This window comes from Poecilia mexicana, unplaced genomic scaffold (genome assembly GCF_051168715.1).
Source record: "Poecilia mexicana isolate PSO_F unplaced genomic scaffold, ASM5116871v1 scaffold_23, whole genome shotgun sequence".
Lineage (NCBI taxonomy): Eukaryota > Metazoa > Chordata > Actinopteri > Cyprinodontiformes > Poeciliidae > Poecilia > Poecilia mexicana.
The window spans coordinates 10,228,149-10,251,766 of NW_028263392.1; the positions used below are offsets into that span (position 1 = coordinate 10,228,149).

The window sequence follows — 23,618 nt, forward strand, 5'->3', positions numbered from 1 at the left end:
ACGAGCCATGTGGCACCCCTTTTCTTGTTTGATAGTTTTTGCAAATGTTTTATTTATATTTTTTGAGACATGCAAAACCATGAGTTGTTTTAGGTCATGATTCTTTTACTTTACATCTAACAACTAATGACATCTACTAGAGTAAGATCCTAAGGAATGGTTGAACGTTCACACCATTCACATGGTTGTCCTTAAAAAGAAAAAGAAGAAAAAAGAAAAGATCCCAAATATGGATAAAGTGCTGTAATTCTGAACCAAAAGGACAGTGAATAACGTCATAGTTAACACACTACAACCATTAGGAAATTTTTTGGCTTAAGCACAAGAAATAGTTCAGTAATTCATAATTATACAAACTCTGGATTGTTGTTTGCATTTGGCCCGTTGATGGTCAAGTATCTCAAAGCTGATACTGTAATGACAGACGGTTCTGACTTTAGATAAGGTCAAAAACTTTCTAAATCGCAGATAAATATCAGAGTAACAAGAGTTACCAATGAAGGTTTAAAACGTGTCAGTAGTGGTAACTTCAAGTTCAGCACCTACTAGAGAGAGATCTTGTTATTAGAGTTAGAGGCACCATGCACACACACACACACACACACACACACACACACACACACACACACACACACACACACACACACACACACACACACACAATCACTCATCTCAAGTATAGGCAGACTGTCCAGAGCTTTGCATTGATGACTTGTCAAAGATTTCTTATTCAGCTGAAGTGTCTGCAGTCCGCGTCTCAACTTTGGTTGAAATTGCACTGAAATAATCGTTCATTCATCTGCTTCCTTATATGGTGAAAGCTAACAAGCAAAGTAGAAAAGTGCCAGTTTGGCACAGCATGAGATAGGGACACACACGGATACCAAAATCATTACATGAATCAATTTAGTATTCATTTCATCCGAGTGTGTCAGTAGATGAATCAGAAACTCATCGCTGTGTGGTTTGTAGAAACTAAAGAACATGCAGAAGTGTGCTGATTATAGAAAGTTTGGACTATTTAACTGATCAAGTATATTAAAATGTCTTTTTTTTATTAGATTTGTATGGTGTTGAAATCATCTAGGACTCGCTGGAGGAACTCACATTGCTACATGTCGATAGGATAAAGTGGTATTACCTTAATTTTTGTTGCAAACAAACTTCAACCATCTATCGAAGAATATGCGTCACATTTTCTATCTTATGTCTTATGGTCCCGGGGGGGAGGGAGGTTAAAAAAAAGTCCAAATGTGTCAAAATCTGAAACGGAGGGTTGGATCTAAATACTAATAACTAAAAATAAAACTTATGACTATGATCAATTTTGTTCTTTTTTTAGAAATAATTATTCATCTGAGTTCCATTACATGTACAGACTTAACCACACTTGAAACCCCCTTTGGGTGAAATCACTGACGAGGGCAAAATCTGTGATTTGTTCAGTTACACACAGTGGGAAATGTAATCTCAATCCAAAACAGGCAAAGAGATGCAAAGGACAACACAGGGAGAAAAGGAGTGGGTTATAATAGTTTACTCGGTGCAGACATTTAATCAGTAAGAAGAAACCTGGTTTATTTTCAAAGCCTGGGGCTAATTTTAATCAGCATTGGACCTGTCATAATTGCTGGCTTTGCCTGCCACCCCTGTGTTTACTTTTAATCTCACACTAGCTGATTGGAGAAGAACAAATGAAAAATGGATGGAGGGAGGGGAAGACTGCTGGAAGAAGGGCGTTTGGAACTGGCGGCTGTGCAGACTTTGACATCCGTGCTGTAACAGCCGAGCTGTTAAATACACAGTCACACCTCTGGCTTACCCAGCATGCAACAGGTCCTTCCAGTAATGTAGAGGAGTGCACTGAAGCCACCTGATTCCCTGCTGGGCCTAATCAAAGATGTGATGGCACTTAGTTTTCCGGGTGGTTGTTTCTCCCGTATCTTCAAAGGCGTTCACCTACACCTTGACTTTTCAAGAACAAAAGAGTGTTGAATCGTGTTGGGATCTCCATGGCAAGTTGGTGATGGTGGGCTCCATAGGAGGAATTAAATTTACTCGCCAAAAGCAATTTAGATAAAAGCACCACATATACTGTAAGCATTACGTTTATTACCCCTTTTTATGTTCAGACATGTGGTGACCACTTTTAACACGTCTAATAGAATGTGTTTATTCGTTTTCTTTTTATTTAAGCCATTCTGTCTTTCCTGTAATGTTATTACTAACTCATCCGGATATTTATTCCTGGATTAATTTCAACAAATCTGTAAACAGCCATGATGCACACAAGTCACATAATGAACAGAACATACAAATAGACGCTTTCAAAGTTTTGAACCACAATTATTTGTTGTTGAAGATTATCTCTGCTGAAAGCTCTGATTTCAAGAAATTGCTGTTGCTTTTGAGGCACGGGCTACTATGAAATATTTATAACCTCCGCCACTCTGCACAGTTTTTATTTCAAACATAAAAGCAGCACTTAACGATTTTAAAGCCATATGTGAGGGTCATTTCAAAGACTCAAAACATTGTTTTTGATCCCTCTCTCCCTTTGTCTGCCCTGCAGAGCGTAGACAATGTCTTCAAACACCCAACCTGAAGAGATGTAGACGGTTCTTCATTTTTGCTACAGTTCTTCATCTTAATTAATAGACGTCCTCTGTTTCTTCTTAATGAGCCTTGAACGACAAGTGACATTGAACTTTGTCGTGTGATTCCATCTGTTAACCTGTGGCTTACTGAATATATTTTTGCACCTGATTCAACTGCCTGTAAACCAAATTGACTTTTACATTCAACTTGTTCCTTGTTCTAATCGACCTTATACCTGCTGCTGCAAAAATGTTGTAACTTCTTTAAAATACAAACTGAACATAGAAAAGTGGGAATCAATTATTTCTACAAGCACCCAAATGTATAAGGTAACATATGATCAGCTGGTTTCTGCAGAATTAATACTTTTATAGTTTGTTCATCCAATTTTAACGTTTGCAGAAGCAAAGACGAGGCAGTTCTTTTCCCCTCATCCCCCAATCTGGTGTTTGCAAGCTCTGCACATTTAAATCAAAATTGTCCAAATAGTTGGGAATATATCTAAATATAGGATAATTCAATTTTCACCCTGAACAGTCTCATTTACCTGTAGCTTTTAAGCTATGAAAATGAGTTTTGGCGTGATCAATTCAGGCCACATTCTCTCCGTACAAATCAGCTGCATTTAAATGTGCATGCTCACTTTCAGGCGGCTGTTTATTCACAGAACTGAGACCTGCTCAATTAATAAGATAGGTTCCTGTGTCAATAATTCATGAATCTCTGGTCAATTTCAGGCATCCTCTTCCACTCAAACCTTCTCCATGTCTGATTGGGGCATAATGAGAGTCTTCTATTATTAAAATTAATTTGATGGAATGGCATTTGCTCCGCCAACCTCGAGATCAAATCCACCTCACAGCTGAGAATACAATGCATAAATAAGTTATAGTATAAATAAATTCAGGTGTAAATTGAGTGATATTAATAATTGAAAGTGTCACTGTTGCACACAACGCATCTCGGGGGTTCTGATTTCTATGAATTCACATCTGTCAGTGCTGGTATGACACCAGCACAAAGAATAAATATGAATAATTTCATGCATTGTATCTTGTTCAAAGTGAAACAGTGTTGGTGGGATTAGAATATGCCAACTGGAGGGAGTATTTTGAGGAACATTTCTGAGGCTACAGTGAGGTCATGTAAAACATTTTGTGCTCAAAACTGTTGTAGACGTTTAATAAAAATGCATTATGCCTCGAAAAACTATTCATTCTGCCTGAGCGGTTTAGCATTTGGTCACATCACGGCTGTGTTGCAAAACAATGTTTTTCCACAGGTACACTACACTGCATGTCATCCTGAACATATTTTCCATCCACGGTGGTGGCTGCATCATGCTGTGGAAGGCCAGTCCTAGTCAAAGTCCAGATGTAAATACAACTAAATCTGAGACAGGACCTTACAATTTTTGGTTACAGAGCCTCTCTATCCAATCTGAGCATTTGAGGTTTCATGTAAAGTCAAACAGGGGAAAGTTTCAGTCTCTAGATGTGCAAAGCTGGTAGATACACACCCCTAAAGTTTTCAAACTGGAATCTCAGCAATGACACTTTTTAGATTATTTGTACAAAAATTGGAAAACCAGGCAATTTTTCTACCCTGAGATTAACTTTGCTTTCCAATCAAAACAAAAATGTATTGAAGTTTTTGGATGTAAAACTATATGTAAATAGTTAGTGTAGCTACCTTTGCAAGGCATGATTTTACTAGATGTACTAACAAAGATAAACTCACATTCCATACTTAGCCGACAGCTTTTTTCCACCTAATTTTGCATTAAAAGCACTCGCAGCATGAGGATCACAACCTGTCCTCTGCCTGGCATTGTGGCTTTACTCATCTCGCCCCTTATGCAGACTTTTATTAATGTACACAGACACGGGGGACGTGGAAGTCTGTTAAAGGAGGAATCACAAGTTCATCCGTTCCTCGTCTAAAACTGGGGAGGGCTGAAATTCATCACAGGATCAGACTGTTTCTCATCAAACCCAGGAAAGTGTAGCTAATGCAATTTCACTAAGTCACTGCCTGACTTGATTAGCTGTGGGCTGGGGAGAGCATGGTTAGACACCGCAGGAGTCTCGATGGGTGTCGCTGTGTGTGGGAGTGGGTTTTAGCTTGTGTTGGCGTTGCTTTTTTTTTTTGTTTTTTTGTTTGACCGCGTGTCACATTCCTTATGAGTGGATTTCTGCCATACGTGTGTATTTAAAGTCACTGACCGTGTGTACCGTTCTTTTTGTTGCGCCTCTGTAACGCGGGGGTGTCATAATGGATTGCTGTGTGACACGTCTACTTGGGTGTATGGACAGGTGTTGCAGAAAGAGCTGTGGCCCTCGTGGGGGATTTCAGGCAGATTTGGCTACATTAGAATTTGTCACCTCTTCCTGCCCACATCTCACTTGCCTTCTCACTGAGCGCCATGCCACCTCCACACGCTCCCCTCGCTAATCCTCAATCAGACTACATCTCGGGAGACACACATGGGCGCAAACACACAACCCAAGTACACAGATTCAGTCACACTGGCTCCCTCGCGCACAAAAATCAAACTTTTTAGTGCGCTGTGTCGAGACAGGACTGGCTGGAGTTTGGTGGCATCCTGACCTAAAAACCGGAGCCACCCTGTCACGTCTTGGCAGCTCTGAAAAGTGCCATGCATAATAAAACGCCTCTAATTAATATTCATCAGCGCCATGCCCTGTTGGCAGCTGGTCCCAGACCCGTCGGATCAATGAGGTCTCTGCCTCGCTCCTTTGTCTGACACGGATGCAGATGTTTAGAGCATGAAATTAAATTGGTCGCCGTCATTTGGGAATGCATAAACGCTAGACTGTTCGCAGCGTGTGTTTGTGTGTCGTTTCCAGTTTCCAGTTGGATGTGGCTCTTGGAGCAAACAAGTAACGCTATCTTCCCCCAGAGTGTGTGACATGTTGATTTTTATTCATGGCAACTTGAATTTCTGCAAGTTAGAGACGTACAAAACAAAAAAGTTTCGACACCAAGTGATCGGTGAGTGGGAAAAACAAAAGCAGAGGGTATGATGAGGCAAGGAGGAACGAGCGTGTTGGCGGCAGCTTTGTTTAGGAGTCTGTAATTGAGTCTTAATTGAATTGGCACTGAAGGTAGGATGAATGGATAGTGTGATGGAGAAAGGCAAAGTTTGAGTGAATTGGACCACATCTTTGTCTGCACTTAGCAACAAGAAAGCGGGCTCACCGTGTGGTGAAATTTCACGGCAACAGATCAGAATCAGAAACCCTTGACTGAAGAGCAAGGGACAGGAATGAAAGCTTCTCTTGTCATTTTAATGAAAGTACGGAGCGTGTTGTCTGCCACACTTGTCAAATAAAACTTGTTCCATTAGAAATGTATTAAGGAGCTCAGCACAAGGAACAATGCACTGATATGCATTTGAATACAAGGCGAGGCAGGTAACACTGAGCACATCTCTACTGTTGGTGTCTTTGTATTAAAGCACATGAGCTTCACAAGGCCTATATTCATCATGGAAACATGGCAATGAAACAAATGGAAACAGCAGAATGAGAAACACATGCACACAGACAAAAGAAATATATACAATTTAGCTTTATTTTTTCTGCAGTGGAAAAGTAATTGACCCCCTTACAGAGTTATTCTTTTTTCTTTTTTTTTTTTTTTTGCTAATTTGTAGCATAAACAATTGAAGACATCAAACAAATTTTGACAGAAATAACTTGAGTAAATACAAAATGAAGTTCTCAAATTATCCTATTTACCAAATGCAAAAAAAAAGACAATCCAAACCAACCTGGTCTTGCATTAAAAAGTAACTGCTCCTCAACCCAACTGACTGTGTCTCCTCTACAACAGCTACCATCAATGGTTTGTATTATAAAGCAGAACTCATGGTTCGATCATTTGTCACACATCTGTGTCACATTTTATGTTCTTTTTCTCGTGATGCCAAGAAGTTCCATTTTGTCTGGTTAGTCCACAAAACATATTTCAAAAAGTGGGGAAAGATCTGGGTGTTCTTTTTAGCAAACATTAGACAGGCCTTTGTGTTCTTTTTGGCCAGGACTGGTGTTGATTCACAGCTCTCACTGGTGTCTTTTCTGCAAAATTGGTGTTTGGTGTTACTTAGCACGAGTTCTTTGTGTTTCTATGGCAGCGGGCTGCCATTTTTTCTGTATTTTTCTGATTATGATGTTTTGTTTTACTCAATAAGTGAAATTATTTTCTGAAAAACTGCTTCTTTACTCAAACCATCTTGGTTTGATATATACATTTCTTCTGAAAATCGACAAAACCAGAAGAAAAAAAATATTGAAAACCCATCGATGCGTCAGTTTTTGCCCCTTTGTTCCAGTTTCCTGAGTCCAATCTTACTACGCAACGCGAACGTAATTGTCAAAAATAGCAAATGGAGTATTGCTGCTCACCTTTTAGCTTTCGCGCTCCCGTTCGATGAACTTATATGTAAACACATGTGCCTGTGCTCAAGCGTGATATTGTCTGAAAACATTAGTGTGAGCCCACATACACACAGACGGTCGTTTTCGCTCTGTGTTCGGCCATATCGACAACAAGTGGCAATTTCTTTCTCTGTCAAATATATTGATTACTTCTGGATGAGTGAAGGTAATGAGCTTTAGTGTCCTTTGTCTCCCCTGTGATCTCACCTTTTCCCCTGTCTGCAGTAGGCTCACCCACCCCCAGGATGTTACTTGGCAATGATTTTCTGATTAACCCTGTTGGCTGTAGGGTTCACCCACACACTGACGCAGGGGCGTGAAGGGGACTGAGCATGTAAGATGCAATTAGATCTGTGATGGAGAGCCATGTTGATTAAGTGATGCGTCTGCTTTGGGTGTACTGTACCACCTGCAACGATTAAATCTTTTGAATCATTGTTTTTTAAACTAATGTAGGTTTGATTAAAAGTATTGATTATTGCCAGTGGTCTGAGGCTAAAACCCGCTGCCTATCACAGTTATCTTTGTCCACAGCAGAGGAAGACTATTCTCTGCTGTTATTCTCTTCAAACATTTCTATTTGAAGTTGCCTATTCTTGAATTTTTTTTTTTTTTTTTTTTTGTTACTTGTCTGATTGGTATTGTTTCTCTGTAAAAGCACTTTGAATTGTCTTTGACTGAAAGGTGCTATATAAATAAAATTGCCTTGCCTTGCCTTGCCTTGCCTCCGTTAGGGTAAGCATTGTGTTTAATGCGTCTAAGGTGGTTCTAACACATTTTACTACAAAATGAGACCCACCAAACATCGCTTGCGTTTTAGTTACTCTCAACTAACATTTATTGAAGGACTAGTCACCTAACAACAGGTATAGACCTAAGTGAACCTATATAAAGGACCCAGATTAGATTTTCTGTTTCATCTATAGATGAACAGATGTCTGTTTTATTTAATTTTAGCTACTTTTTAGTTCTAGTTACTGAATGTCTTCAAAAAACTTACACTATAGTGCTGCACCCTGCCTTACAAAACAAAATGAGTGGATAAAGTCTTGATGTGTTTAGATATATATATATATATATATATAAAAAAAAGCTAAGTATTCAGAATTGTGTTGGGATTTTTTCCAAACATGTGGAACAAATAGAACAGGGGAAACAGTTTGTATTTCTAAAAGCCAGAGTTTTATAATGAAATGGTTATTAAAAGAGTCTTATCGAGATCAAACTAACTTTCACTTCAACTTTATCGATGGTTTCACTGTTGCCTGTTTTGATATTCTTAAGTAACTCCTCTGTTTCCTGTGCTTCAGGTGGTGCTGATGACAACCTGATCGAAGGTGGAGAAATGAAGTTTGTGTGTAAGCCGGGAGCGAGGAACATCACCGTGATCTTCCAGCCTCTTCTAAGGTAAATCAAAGAGCAGTTCCCTATATTTCCCGCCAAAAAAAAAAAAAAGAGAATCTGAACATGTTTGTGATTTTGTTGTTGATTTTTTTTAAACACACAACCAGCAAAAAATAATAAATAAAAGCAATAACTGAAAAGGTTTAGGAGAGAAAATAGAGAATTTAGCAGTAAAGTCTAAATGATAAAACTGTGTTCTTAACCAAAGATATTTTTAGACTGTACTCATTATTCGTACAAGTTGCCTCCTTGTGTGAAGTGTCTCTTTTGTTATGCTGGTCTGACAGAGAAGGATGGTCAAGATACTTAAGACCTGTGATGCCTGGGACATGACTCAGTACCACTAAAATGTAAAACTAATGATATTACGCAGCCTCTCAGTGACCAGCTATTGATTTTGGCTGTTTTGCGTTAAACAGAGTATCGTACATCAAAGATTTCAAATGACGTGTGTCACGTCTGTTCTTCCGTACAAATCTTAAATTGGGATTGACTGCCAGTCCTGCTTTATTTTCCGTCTAGATTGTTTTCATCTGAAGGTCTGTTTTTTGTGTTAATATTCTGTATATCTGGTAGTTTTGTGGACAGTGTGATACTCCCAGTAGAGTAGAGTAAATCTAATACCGAAACCCTTTGATTGAATTGGCGTTCAGACAGTGACGCATTACCTTTTGGGATCCATTATAATGGGATGTTGCTTTCCTCCACAGACAGCCAAACATGCATATGGTTTTTTTTATAGCGTGCTGTATTTTTATAATGCATAAAAATGGATTTTGCTACTCTAATTTGCTGTAGTTTGGCAGGTTAACAAAGGTTTTATTGTACCAGATGGTGAATAAACATTCTATTTAAAAGTACAAAAAAATATATATGATAGTTGTATTTCTCTACTGCTAAATCGTGGAATGGGCTTCTAAATGAATTGAATCAAATTAGGCCAGCAAACAGATTGCATTTCAGTAACTATAACCATCTCACATCTCCTTTTGCTTGAGTTATAGTGACAGCAGCCATACTGCTTTGGTCTAATTGATTAATAGTCATTGAACACACGTTATCTGTTTAGATTAAGAAGAAGAAGATTAAGAACCAAGTTTTTTATGTAGAGTTAGGGAAACACTTAAGTCGTCCACTGCTGAATTTCTATTTTGGCACACTTAAAATATGTATTTTTTTTTAATTTTTGATAGTTTGGAAAGAGAGAAAATATAAACCAAAAATCCAGAATAAAAAAGATTTAATACCTGATTGAGAAATCTGCTTTTTCTAAAGAAGCTTTGTGTCTGCTGCTTAGCAACTCAAAACATGAACCTGTTTTTGTCTGTAGGCTTTATGTTTGAACATTGGCTGTTAAGGCCACTTACTCCAATACCTTTGTGTGCCTCTAATCTTGACTCAAGCTTGAAAATGACCAAGTTCCATTTTTAGTGTTCTGGTTGAGGGACGAAAGGTTTTCTTTAAAGAGTTTATGACACACGAGTGACCAGTGGCTTTCCAGTGCGTTAAAGCCATCTTTTACTATTAGCAGAAAAGAAAAAAAAAGCCAAAAGCATAATGCTTCCACCTCCATGCTTATGTATTTGGATCTTTTTTTGTTCTAAATTCAGCATTTCAATTTCTTCAGACCTACCTGAGACACATTGTGGTCTCTTTTGACAACACCACCTTCTTTAAATGACCAATGCTCTGCTGCAAACTTAGTGGGACCTGGTTGCTTTTACAGAAGGGGCCTTCTTAATTCCAGTCTTATACAATATAGTTTGTTACCAGTGCTGTGCTGGACTCTGGTCCCATGTGCCTTCAGTTCATTAACAAGCTCCTGCTGTCTAGTTGTAGGATGATCCATCACCATGCTCGTGATGATCCTCGCCCCATGAGGCAGGATTTACCATGAAGCTCCAGTCTGGGAGAAATTATGGTTGTTTTATACTTTCAGAAATTCCAATAGTTTCTCAGCAATGTTTTTTTTTTTAATCACAAGGCTGCAAAAAAATGACTGCAGAAATGTTTATTTTCTTCCCCAACATATTTTGAAATGAGTTCATAGAAGCTACCGTTTGGTGTTTGCGTCTCCCCGTCTTTATGGAGTGTTGGTAATGTCATGTTCCTAAAGCATTGAAAACTGCCTCCACGCTCCAACGCTTTGCACTTTTGTTTTTTCCCTTCTGACATTCAGACCATATTAACATTGCTATCTCCGAGCTTTTGTCTGAATAAATGACCAAAAATAAAACGGTGACTAGCTCCCTTCCTGCTTCTCCCGTGTTGTCTGTAATGGTTCATATCAATCAAAGCAAACTGAGCTTGAACACGAGGCGCTCTCCTTTCTTCCTCTTTCTCTCTCTTCCACCTGGTTTCTCCGGGCCTTTAGTGCCAATGGAGCGCTGTTGTTTGCAGATGATTTTCTAATGGCGAAGCTGTGGCACTCCGCTGATGGATCACCGTGTCTCCTGCAGCCAGTCATGCCACTCATGGCAGCATTAATGGCAAAAGCCGCTGGGGGTCAAAAGATTAGTGTCAGTGCGTGGGAGATAAACAGTCTAGTCTTAATGTTTGATTGCAAATGTTTTTTAGGGGCTGTGTTAAGTTCTCGATCCTAAAATTGAGTGATGCCACGCTTTTCATTTTTATATGTTCACAAATCTTATTTTGTCTTCCTACTATAGAAGATGCTCGGAGGTTTATATATCCCACCTGACTTTGGACGGTCTCAGGCTCCCTTGGAAACACTTTGAGGTGGCAAGGGACATCTGGGTTGCTTTGATCTGCCCGCTGCCATCACCTCCTCCCTTTGGCTGAATGCTGGAACATGGATTCATTATAGAGAAAGGAGCTGGAGTGGACTTATAAGATTGATCAGTGTTTGAAGCTGCTTTTTTATTTTATTTTATTTTATTTTCTGCAATTACTGTTACTATGATTCTATTTGGTTGTCTGAAATAACTATGCTTTGAATACATTGTGTAATCAACCAGACATCAGAACTGGGGATTTTTCAGCAGACCAAATACCAGAAATTCAGATTATTTTCACCCAATCCACAGCATGCATCAAAAGTAAGAAATTACGGCATTTTTGATGGATCACAAGTATCCACAAACAGCACGATGCACTCTCGTTTCAAACTGTACTACATTATTTACTTTAAATAGAAAAAAAAAATGTTATAATGGGAATCAGCAGTTAAGAAAACCTTACAAACATATCGGCCAGGAAAAGCCTGATCGGTGCCTCTCCAGTTCACTGCTCTGTCTTTAAAGTGGTGTGCACACAAATATGGCGCATAAGGAAGTGTTTGTGCTTCTAGCAGCCAATTTAGTTTGACTTGTGGGGTCTTCTGCTGACATTTGGGTGGTATTTGCATCTCCGGACGAAGCTGGCATTTTGAAAAGTTTCTGCGGGCTTCCAATCTTCCCCTGTTAACAATCCGAAGAGTGACGAGGAACGAATATGCATGCTCACTGCCAGCAAAGAGATTTCTCAGCCAGTGACCTTCATAATTTTTTAAAGTGGTAATGCAATATGTAGTTAAATACGACTGTAAGCATTTATGTGTGTGTGTGTGTGTGAGTGCGTGCGCGCGCGCGTGCGTGTGTGTGTGTGTTTTTTAAATATGCCCGTTTGTGTTTCCGACTTTTTAAACTGAAATGGCTAAGAAAGTTTTCAGCTACGGTTCTGTGAGAAAAGTCTTCTGTTTTTGTCACACTTAAATGTTTCAGATTTTAGTAATTCTGATTTAATTCAGTAAAGCACCTATCCAAACCGGCTTGGTTCTCCGGAAAAAACTATTTAACCAAGGGCGGGTTTCCTCTATCCATTATTGAAATCAGTTTTATCCGAAACAGTTGAGTCTGGCAAAAAAGGGAAACATTTCAGGGGGGTGAACACTTTTGAGCAGTGTTCAAATTTGTTTATAATTTTATAATTTTACTTTAATTTTAGTTGGATCATTACAGTGAGAGTCAACAAATCACTTTCACAGTTCTATTATTTTGCTGAGGACTGCACGCTTCAGGCAGGAAAAGAAAAAGAAAAAAAGAATGACATCATGCCGATTCTCCTCTTGACGCACTTTAAAACACACATCTAAGGCTGTGCGTCTGCTGAGCTGGAAAGAGGGATGCGTTTTAATGCCCAGCGCACACAGGTGAAGTCAGCAGTGTATCCTCCAAGCAGACACATCAGCAGAGAGCTGACTGCAGCTGTGCAGCAGCGGGTGGCCTCTTTTTCTTTAGAGCAGCATAGCCTTCAGTACTGTTCGAAACAAAGCAGTGATTTTCTAGTTTTTGTTTTTGTTTTGCCTTCATCTTTTGAAAGCTTTTGCAACGGCAACTTTGTACAGTGGCTGGAGCAATAGCAACTGGGTGCCACTCTAAACACATTCTTCCTTAAAGGACCTGACAGCTCATCTCCGCTTATATTTTTGATGCATTTTTTTGTTTTTTTTTTGGTTAAGAGTGTTCAAGTTAAAACTATTATTTTGATTTGTTTTACTTGTAAAACTTCTACCCAACGTTAGGGCCCAGTTTTTTCTACTTTTGATATTGATTGTGGTTTTGTTGTCAGGAATTTTTCCCAGCTTGGAAGACACGCACAGTTGTTCTGTTCTTTTCACTTCTTCACAGAACACCTGATAGATAGTCAGGTATACAATATTGAACCGTCAATGTAAACAGCGTAGATTTCTCAAAGTACGCACTCGGCATTTCTTTATCGCACCCAAATTACAATTTTCATGTCATTTATTTTAATAAAGGTATGTGGTCTATTTAATCATATTACCTCCAATGATTCGATGATTTCCAAAAATAATTTATAGTGATGTTAATTAGACCAAAGGAAAGCGATTAGATTTATGTTTAGGCATATTTAAATAACTCTGAATACATAGTACACTACATAATCTAGGTTCTCCATGTCTTTAATGTTTCCATTCAACACATTGTCGAAACATGACAACTGGTCTTGTATAAAATAATTTTTAAAAGAAACTTTAATTTTCCTGCTGCAAAGCCTTCATTTCTGTCCTCCTATTTGGTTTCACATCTGAAATTAAACTGATACGTGAAGTTACACCTGATGCAAGTGTCCATCCATGCATGGATTTAAAAGTGTGAGTGTGTAGGGAAAGAGTCAGAGGTTGGGAGATTGACAAGGTGCCTGTGGGGGGTGTAAAGAGAAGCACAATGGGACAAGCGATGGGAGTGGATGGAGGAGAGATTTGAGAAAAGGGACAGAAAGGCTCTGCCTCCCACCGGTGTAGCCTGCGGTGAAAATGACACGCACAGTGATTCTGCACTAATTTCACATAATTATCGACTCCCCTTCTTCTGTAGTGCACATATGCCAAGAAAGGACTAAGAGCAAGAGCAGACGTAAAATACATGTAATAAACTAAACAAGGTTTTCCTCTCAAGGTGTTTTGTTACGCTGTGCACTTGGAAATTTTTTTTTTTTTATTATTATTTTTCACTTTTTTTTTTTTGTTTTTTGTTGACATAGCCTTCACGTGAAAAGGCTTAATGATGTGACTTTATTTTGAACTGAATAGAGGGTAGCGATGTGTAGGCTTATTGAGAATCCTACTGGTCCGAAATGAATTGCATATACGTTTCTGTTATTATTGATTTATTTTGTTACCGACACTCTCTACATTCAGTCCACTGATTTCACAGTGTGTCAGAAACATTCCTTAGAGGACTCTAGCCTGTTTTGACATAACGCCGAGTATGCGCAACTGCATGGTGTTTCATCATGCTGCTGTTGCTGCGGATTGGTCCGGCACATCTATGATGCAGATCTCCTGTTCCTTCACATTCCAAAGGTATTTATTGGTTTGAGATCTGACGACTGCGAGGGCCGTTGGAGCACAGTGGATTCCGGAAGATTAAAAGAGTTTTGAGATTGAGTTTTGTGACATGATGATGAATTGTTCACCTGGGTTTAACCGTCAGATGATGGATAAAATATTGCTGTAGAAGAGATGGACACGGACAGAGTCGTGTTTAATCAATGACCCTGCTAACTGAATGTTGCAGCTGAAATCAAGACTTGCCAGACATGGCATATTTCCTAGTCTATTACTGTCCAATTTGGGTGAGCCTGTGCAATTTGTAGCCTCGGTTCCCTGTTTGTAGCTGACAGGAATGCCGATCGCTATGTTCTGCGCAGGTTGTAAACACTGGCATTCACAACTACTCTGTCATACACACACACACACAAACCCCTACCTAAGGAGAGATGCCAAGTATTCTAATAGTTATGCTTTTTGGACTGTATGATGAAGCCAGAGTACCCAGAGAGAAACCCACACATGCACAGAGAGAACATGCAAACATCAAATCACAAATCAGTTTCTACATCCGTTAAACTGGTGTCACTATCTGTTTTTAAAAAATCCCCAACGGAAATCTGTAAATATATTCCATGAAATAATATATTAGTAGATTAGAACATCTTTTTGAAATAAATTAGCGATTTAACAGTTTATCTGCGACTCCCTCCGCGTCACTTACCTCAAACATAAAAGTGTGCTCTCTGCAGTGAAGCTGGAATGCCTGAGTTGTTTGTTGTTGGGCCTCTGTTTTCATTTCAGACCAGTGCCTTTTAATTACTAACGCAGGACACATTTTCCCTCAACATCTGTCATCAGGCTCTGAGAGATGTCTGTATGGTAGGTTATTAAAATGCATCCTGGATGGCCTACCCTTAAGTCCTGCTCACACATACGTGCACATAAAGCTTTGCTCGGCCAGCCCTTGCTCTCCTTTCTAATCTTTTCTCACTCGCTCTGAGGATTTTCCTCAGTAAACAGTACTTCTATTTCTCTCTCTCTCTTTTTTTTTTTTTTTCACCAGCAACTCTTAAAAACGTAGTGCGGATTCAAGAAAGGGTGGGTTTTACCCTGGAAAGGTTGAAGAGGGATAGACAGAAATAAAACAGCAAAGATGATGGAAAGAAAAGCAGAATGAAGGGACAAGAACAGCAAGGCTACAGAAAGTCTGGAGTTAAACAACAAACATTGACTTTTTTTTTTTCTTCGTCCAACCTTGGTTCACCCATGAAAGGCTAACAATATAGTCATTGTCTTTTGTTGGTATCTTGGAAGGCTCCTCACTATTGCAACATTTAATTTGATCAGTTTACAGCTTTATGTTTAATTCACGTATGAAAGACCCATCAATAAATACCCAAATATTGAGAAACTGTGGTGTTTTACTCAAGGACATCATAGTGTTCAGAACTTAGTATTTACTTACAAAGCCCATCTCACGCTAAATTATATGTTGAAATACTGAGAACTGTCATTGTGATTTATAGAACCTTGTGAAAGACTGTTAAATCCAACAAATAGCCTAATTTGTGGGTGTTTCAGGGAGTTAAATACGAATGGATCAATGGACCATCTACTTTCCTTTTGCACTGATTGGCTGGATGAGCAGAAGTAGTACTAAGATGCTTTCTGCTGTGCGCATTCAAGTATTTGCGGATTTTTAGCATTTAACGGACGGCTGCGGCTCCATGTCCACTGTATTGAATTCGAAATGAAATCTTTGATTTGACTACGACACACAACACAATTTTGGCATGAACATGCCAACTGTTCCCCGCTGATCACGACTTACACTATATGTTAAAGTCTTTTACGGTTTTCAGGTCCATCTTCCACCGTGATGTACGTACTAGCACTGTTTTTTTTTTTTTTTATCACTTTCAAAAGTGCAGCTTCAGCCACTTTCTTGTGAGCTGCAGAGTTCTTCCTCTTCTGCTGTCTTACTGGCACAATCCTGCATGGAGATTCACATAAACACTGTGGGTATGACATATATCTAAACTCTAGCGCACGCACACACACACACACAAACACTAGATATTGTGCAAGAGATTAGATCCATCATTGTGGGGGTCTTTTCTCCGGGTATTGAAGGTGGATAAACTCATTGATTGTGTTTATCTATCCCATAATGGAATCAGACTGGGTTCCCTGGGCAACGGGTCCAACAGACACCTTAAGCAGGCAGTCGTCAGTCGTAGCTTAAGGGGGTCTAGTCTCAGCAGTGGACTTCTTATGAAGTCGGCTTATAGGTTCCGGGAGGGTTGAAGGTTTACGTGGGGAAAAATAGTGGATGCTGGGAATAGTTGACTGGTCAGATTAGAGGTTGAAATTGTGCTTGGACAAACGGTAACCCAACATAATGCTGTTCGCTTCAGTGTCATTTCCCATAGTGCCTTATTGGCTCCTAGTGGCTGCTTTTAAAGGGGATTAAGTTTTTGTTTTTTTGAGATTTTAGTAATCTGTATAACAGGATAGTTTGTTACCAAAAGGGAAATTTTATGAAATGGAAGATCCTCATTTCTTCTATTCTACATTAATCAAGCCTAACGCTCTTCCACCGACCTGAAACTATGAAAGGACAGAAGTGGGAGGACAGAATGCCCTTAATGCTCTTCGAATGAATGCCGGTGGGAGACGCAGCCAAGAGAATTACTGAGCCACAGAGAGAAAGCACAGGAAAATGTTTTTTTTGTCAAACCTCTGTCTACCTTCTCTGCCACTTCCTTCATTTTTCTGATGTACGACCTAACCCTCACAAAGATGAGAAGCATGACAGCACTCCACCTCTCATTAAAAACACCGAAATCTAGAGAAATGATACACGGCAACTCTGCAGCACAGCTTTTACTGTGCAAGAGATGAGGTGATTTACAGAAATTCTTTTGTTATTGTCTCCCGCACGTCCTTGTGTTCTTTCCCTTTGAATTCAGCCTCTGCTGCCCGTCTTTTCCCTTTCCCATCTTTCTTTCCTTTGACAACATGACCTGCCACTCTGCGTTACTGTCACATGAGCGAGTGCCAGCCCCCACATCACAGCAGCCTTTGATTGGCCAGGCCTTTCCAGGTCGGTGAGCTGCTGCCTGATAATAACCTTGTTTGATTGCTGGAGCAGAGATGTAATTGATTGATCTGCTCACCCTGTCTGGGGCCTGGGCTTCTGAAGTAGCCCTGTGTGTGCGTGGGTGTGTGTTGAAGTGGGGTAGGGGGGAGGTATTGGTTGATTGCTGAATGGAGCTCCAGATAAGCATACATGCACACATACCTCGACCCACTGCGCGGCTCACTCACACACACACACACACACACACCTACACACACACACACACACACATATACACACACACACACACATATTTGCATGCTCTGGTATTGTAAAACATAATATTCTCCAAGTATTAGAGGCGTATGGATGATGGAAGAATAATATGACGGCATTTTGTGTTTAAGCTCTCTCCAGCCCATCTGCTCTGTGTACCTCTCTAAACAAAACCCACCAACCAATCAACAAGTCATTAAACCTCATTAAAATTCTCCCAACTCCCTCTGAAAGGATTATTTACTTCCTAATTGGTGGTTATATAAGTAAATCTATCTTTGTGGACGGTTAATTATTTTCAAAGATAGATGGTATCAGCTAACTGCAGCATTCAGTATATTTGTGGCTAAATAGACAAACTCTAAACGGCGTTCACACTTACTAATTTAGAATCGACATTTATCCCCCCCAACACACACACACACATTCATTATACAAGTGAATAAGATAACAAAAAGATTTTGTGTTTTGAGGGGTTTTTTTTACTGTAATTTGTTTAATTGTATTGTACTCATGAGAAAAATATACAGTTTTCTGTTCAGCTTATTTATGCAGCGCCAGTTCTTAATGAAAGCCAAAACAAGGAGCTTTAAAAGTCAAAACGTTGCGATTCATATCTAAATATTGTGCGAATATAAAAACATTGTACATTCATCTGCAGCTTTATAGCAGAATGACGACGATTTTCTGGCAATGTTTATTGGTATTCTTGACACTTTATAATTCCCTTACCTTTGGTTTAAGGAATTATAAGCCGAAGAAACGAAATCCAGATTTTTGTACATGTGTAAGAAAAAGTTTTTTCTTGTTTTCAGTGTTTTAACATGACACATTTTCCTACATGCTTTTGAAATGTGTTTTTGTTCTGGGATGGGATTGTTTTTTTTTTTTTGTACTTTCATAAATGAATATTCCTCATGACATGTTAAAAATAAATGTTTTACAACATTTTTCTTTCTGGTGGGGAAAAAAATGCCACCCTGTGCCCGGATTGACTTAATTGCTTTAGCATTGTTGCTTTATAAAGAAACAGTTTCACCAGTGGAGGAAGCAGCTCTGTACCAGGCATGTGGCGGGAGGTGGGGGGGGTCTCATCATAAAAAAAAACGTTTTTTCTTGATTTATTACATCCACACAAAGCAGAACAAGCATCTACAGCAGTAATGACTTTAGTGGGATTTCTACCAGAACAAACTATAAAAGGGAATGAACAACAGAAGAGAGGTGAGGGGAAAAAGAGCGAAAATCCATTTTGTTTGATGTTAGTGTCTCAGCCTTGCAGAAGATTCTACAGGAAAAACCCTGAGAAATAACATTAGGGGCATCTTGTAATGTGATTTCTGCTATGTGTGAATATGAGATTTCTAATGGATCCGAGCACATTAGAGCAGTCTTTATCTGTAGTATTTATTCCCCCTTGGTTTCAAATGCAATTTGCTAAGTACGACATTTCACTCAGCTCCAGTTTACCAGCTTTCTGGCTTGAAGGGATATGGGGGAGAATAATAATATAATAAGGGATATGGGGGGGAGGGGGGGCGTGTACAGTATAGCATTTGCGACAAATTGGTACTTTATAAGAAGCATATTCTGTCCCTGTTATTTGGAGAATATGCAAAGATAATAGCTGTAGGAGAGAGGTTCTGCTGTGTTTTTGAACATTTTCATCTACGTGTGATTGCAGTGAGGGGAGATTTAGGAGGGGATTGCATTTGCAGATGCGTTAGACCTTTCCAACACTTCAATATTCAAAATATGTTTGTATTCTCAAAAGGTTTCACAGTAGTATGGGGATTTGGAAGGACAAACGTGGGCGTTCTGGTCAGAACAACCCAATCTTTCTCTGTAACATAGGTGTACAGTAAAACCTAAAAATGCTTTTTTTTTTCATTCCCCCAAAGTAAATTTTTTTTTTTAAGCAAAAATATTATCACAAGTTTTAAAATTCTATCGTTAATAACGCCTGTGTGGTTTTGAAGTTTTACTATTTCATCTCATGGCTCTTATGCTGAATATTATGCTATTATGCTGTAATGCTATAGCTACATTACAGCTCAAAATTTTAAAAAGGTTATGCATGTACAAGATCACTGGAGATTCTGTTCTTTTAGCTCAGTGTGTGGGTGATGAAATTGGTTATCCATTTGTCACAAGTCTTCCTTTACAGCAGCCGTAGCTGTAAATATGCTGCGCAAAAATCTTAATATAGTTGTTTGAACAAATGTCTTTAATATCATTCTCTGAAATAAGATCTAGAAAGTTGGATAACTTTCTGTTTTGAACAGAAGTTTATTTTTTGCCTGCTTGCTTTCGGTGCCTTTGGCTTAATGAGTCTTTTTTTTTTTTTATCTATCATAACAGCTTTTGGTTCTAATCTGAAGGTAGACTTAATCAATGGCGATTTATAATTTTCCAGTGAAGAGAGAAACAGAAATAAAATGAAGCTCATACTTAAATAAAAATAATAAAAAAACAAACAAACAAAAACAAAAAACACCTTTCTGGTATTTCTCAAGATTTAATCCAAATGTTGTTTTCAGAGCACTGAGCTATTTGGGGCAATGTGACATTTTCAGAGCAGCCAACCAGTGTCCCAATTCTTACGTCGTGAGAAGGACAAAGATTCATATCCGCCCTCAGTTTTCCTGGCACTCTGATGTCTGCTTTTGAGTTATGAGGGTCACGGCATCCCTGATTAACATTCTCATTTACATGTTTCTGTCAGCATTTCCGCAAATCGTCCCAAATCAACCAATACGGCGCTCTCCGAGCTCTCCAGGGGCTTAATGAGCTAAATTAAGAAGGAAGTCATTTAACCCCTGCCTGCAACGCAATCACGCGCCCATATGCACAGCCTCGGCGTTGCTCGGCATACCTGCTCATCACAACCAAACAGGCAGGAGCGCGCCAGCACGTACGCACCGTTGTATCTGCCTCACCTCCACCCCAGATTTCAGTAGATGGGAGATGGAGCAAGGCCATTATGCAAATATCAGGTGTCAAGTGTAAATGAGGTTGGAGGGATGGGTAACAGAAGTATTGAATATCACACTGGCTCCCTTGGCAACAGCGCCGAGGTACAGTAATGAGAGCATTCCAGGATGTGGGCTGGCAAAAGCTTCGTTACACTGAAAGATAGAAATGTGAGAGATATGAATTTAGTCCGCTGGGTCTCGCTGGTTTAAAAAGCATAGACGGCACCATCTGCTTAGTGCGGTACAAAGGAGATTTGAACAGGCGGGTTCTATTCTTATAAATCTGCGAGAGTTAAAGCTGCATCAACTTTTTATAGGAAGATTGAGAGAGTCATTTTATCGCAGAATAATATTTATTTAAGCGACATGATGTGAACAAAATACCGGATTTCTGTTTGCAGACATGTTTTATACATGCTTCCCCAAAGCTTGATAATGGGTCCTAATGCCTAATTAATTGCCTCACTTCAGTTTCTCATCATCTCATCCTATTGCTCAGACCGTCTTCTTTGTTCATCTGGCTCTCTTCTTTCACCGACTCATCTCCTGCTCTCCCATGGGTCCTCATGCAAAGATAAAACATTCCCGCTATTAAAAAGACCCGAGCCGACAACCGTTAATTTAATTATTGATAACAATCTGAACAAATAATTGTCTAAAGGTCATCTAAATGTTAAACTTGAAGTCTCCGTGATCACGTTATTTTCATTGGAGGAAACCAACCCATAGAAAAACAGTCTGCCAATGAAAGCTTAATGTTTTTTGTTTTTGTTTTTTTAAGAAAAGATCAATTTCACATACCTGCTTGCCTTCCCAAACCATAATCACTGTTAAATAGATTCATTGGGGATTTTTCTACTACAGTGTTAAACTAAGGCTGGCTTGGTTTTCCAAGCTGAGCTCAACACTGTTATGTCACTAGAAACATCTCATTCAGCGAGAGTTTGTTCCTTTCTCTCCTTTATTCTGAATTTTGGCCGCGTAAGGAAACCCGTTCAACGACACAAACCACATCATTTATTTCAGTAGCCCCAAAAACATATCCTAATTTCACCATTCACAGTGACTCAGTGATTGCTAATATGATTGTTCACAGCATTTATGACTTTTTTAACTTGATCAGGTATCAACAGAGCAGAAAGTGTTTTGAAACCACTTCAGAAACGGTGTTTGTTGATTGAACTGAAATAAAAAGAACAGCGTTCGTAGCCAAGCCTTGTACCGGAGCATTAATAAGCGTAAACTATGTGATGAATAATAGCAAATGAACAACAGGAAAATAAGAGGCAGGGAGATGATTATTCCTGTGCTAGTATCACTTTTTTCATTTATGTTGTTGCTGAATGGCTTTTACTTTTTTGTCTTAAGTGCTTTTCTTTGAACCAGATAAGAGTTGCACCGGTCTCTCGGGTATATTTATTTATCTGTTTTTTTTTTGTTTGTTTGTTTGTTTGTTTGTTGTTTTTTACAGTGACACTGGCACAGTTGAGTAAACAACTAAATGTAAAGGCCAGAAAAAAATTCTGCATTCAATATCTCCAGCTTAATAAGTTTTAACAACTTCATTTTGTAGAACAAGTTTACCAACAGAGCTGTTTTTCCACAACTTTAAGCAACTTTAAAAAATGTATTCAAAAAACACTCCTTTGTAAAAATTAGTTTATATTAAACCAGCCTTTGTCGTAATCCATCCACCCATTTTCTTTACACCCTTGTCCCTTAGTGGGGTCGGGAGGGTCGCTCGCCCGGAACGTTGCAGCTAATGTTCCCTTCAAGAGGCGGGGTACACCCTGGACAGGTCACCAGTCTGTCGCAGGGCAACACAGAGGACAAACAACCATGGACACACACTCACACCTAGGGGCAATTTGCCAATTAACCTGACAGTCATGTTTTTGGACTGTGGGAGGAAACCGGAGTACCCAGATAAAACCCACGCACGCACAGGGAGAACATGCAAACTCCATGCAGAAAGACCCCGGGCCGGGAATCAAACCCAGAACCTTCTTGCTGCAAGGCAACAAACAGCTTTACCAACTGCGCCACTGTGCAGCCCCTTTGTCATAATGGCATCTTTTTTTTTTTTTTTTTACCATTCACTCCAGTGTTTTGCTAATTATTGGTTCACATTTGCGTCTTTCAACACTAACCAGACACATTAAAAGCCCTACTATAGAAACTTGCTTTGTTTTATTATGATGACATTTTCACCCAAAAGGAACTTTTATGGTTTTGTTACTCTTAGCACGAATACCTCTGCAGGAGCTTTTTTTTTTGGTGAAATGCTGTCTGACTATGTGGTAGGACACCAAAAATATATATCAGCATGACTACGGTGGTTGTTCCAAACTGCTAATTGAATGAATGCTGACTGTGTAATAAGAGCTCCAGCAACTGCTTCAGCACAGTGGCTATAGAAAACAGATTAAACTTGTCTTTGAGTGGAAGACTACAGCTAAGTAGAACAGAATAATAACAGTTAAAATAATTTTATTTCAGAAACGGAGAACACAAAAGTACATGCCAAAAGCATATAGCAAATGTACAGACAGTAAAACGGGTGTATTGAAATCCTTTCCATTGCATTTTCATCCTCAGTTCCCCACATGTTGCAGCACAGACAGTAACTTCCACTCTCTCCCAGGAGACGAGGCTGTCAGCTTCAGCAACATAAAGGGATGGCAGTGACTGCATCCTGCAGCTTGTTGTTGAACCAGAATCTCTCATAATCAAAACTTGCTTAGATAATTAGGTTAGTTTGTCATTTCTCGGCCCACAAGACGGACTCGGGGTGGGAGAGAGAGTGGGCCGCCAGCTGTCATGCAGACAGGTAAAATGGATCAATTGTGTCTCATTTTATCAGTGAGTTGTTACTGTCAGCTTCAGAGCCTTGGTGCTGATGTTGGTAAATAGGTTTTTGAGAAAGGGGAAAAAAAACAAAAAAAACACAGTTGTTGCTTCCCCCTCATTAAAAGTTGGCATATGAAAGTATTTTTTTTTTTCACTCAACAATTCTGTTCATA

The 23,618-nt window shown here is 39.3% G+C and overlaps 1 protein-coding gene across 2 annotated transcripts in view; it reads left to right on the forward strand.

The window, feature by feature from the left end:
- exoc4 (exocyst complex component 4) overlaps positions 1 to 23,618 on the forward strand; it is a 113,710-nt gene that overhangs the window by 32,265 nt on the left and 57,827 nt on the right. For both annotated transcript variants that reach the window (XM_088003353.1, XM_014984960.2), the window contains exon 11: positions 8,372 to 8,468. In XM_088003353.1, the coding sequence (XP_087859479.1) occupies positions 8,372 to 8,468 (97 nt within the window). The remainder of the gene's footprint in view (positions 1 to 8,371; positions 8,469 to 23,618) is intronic.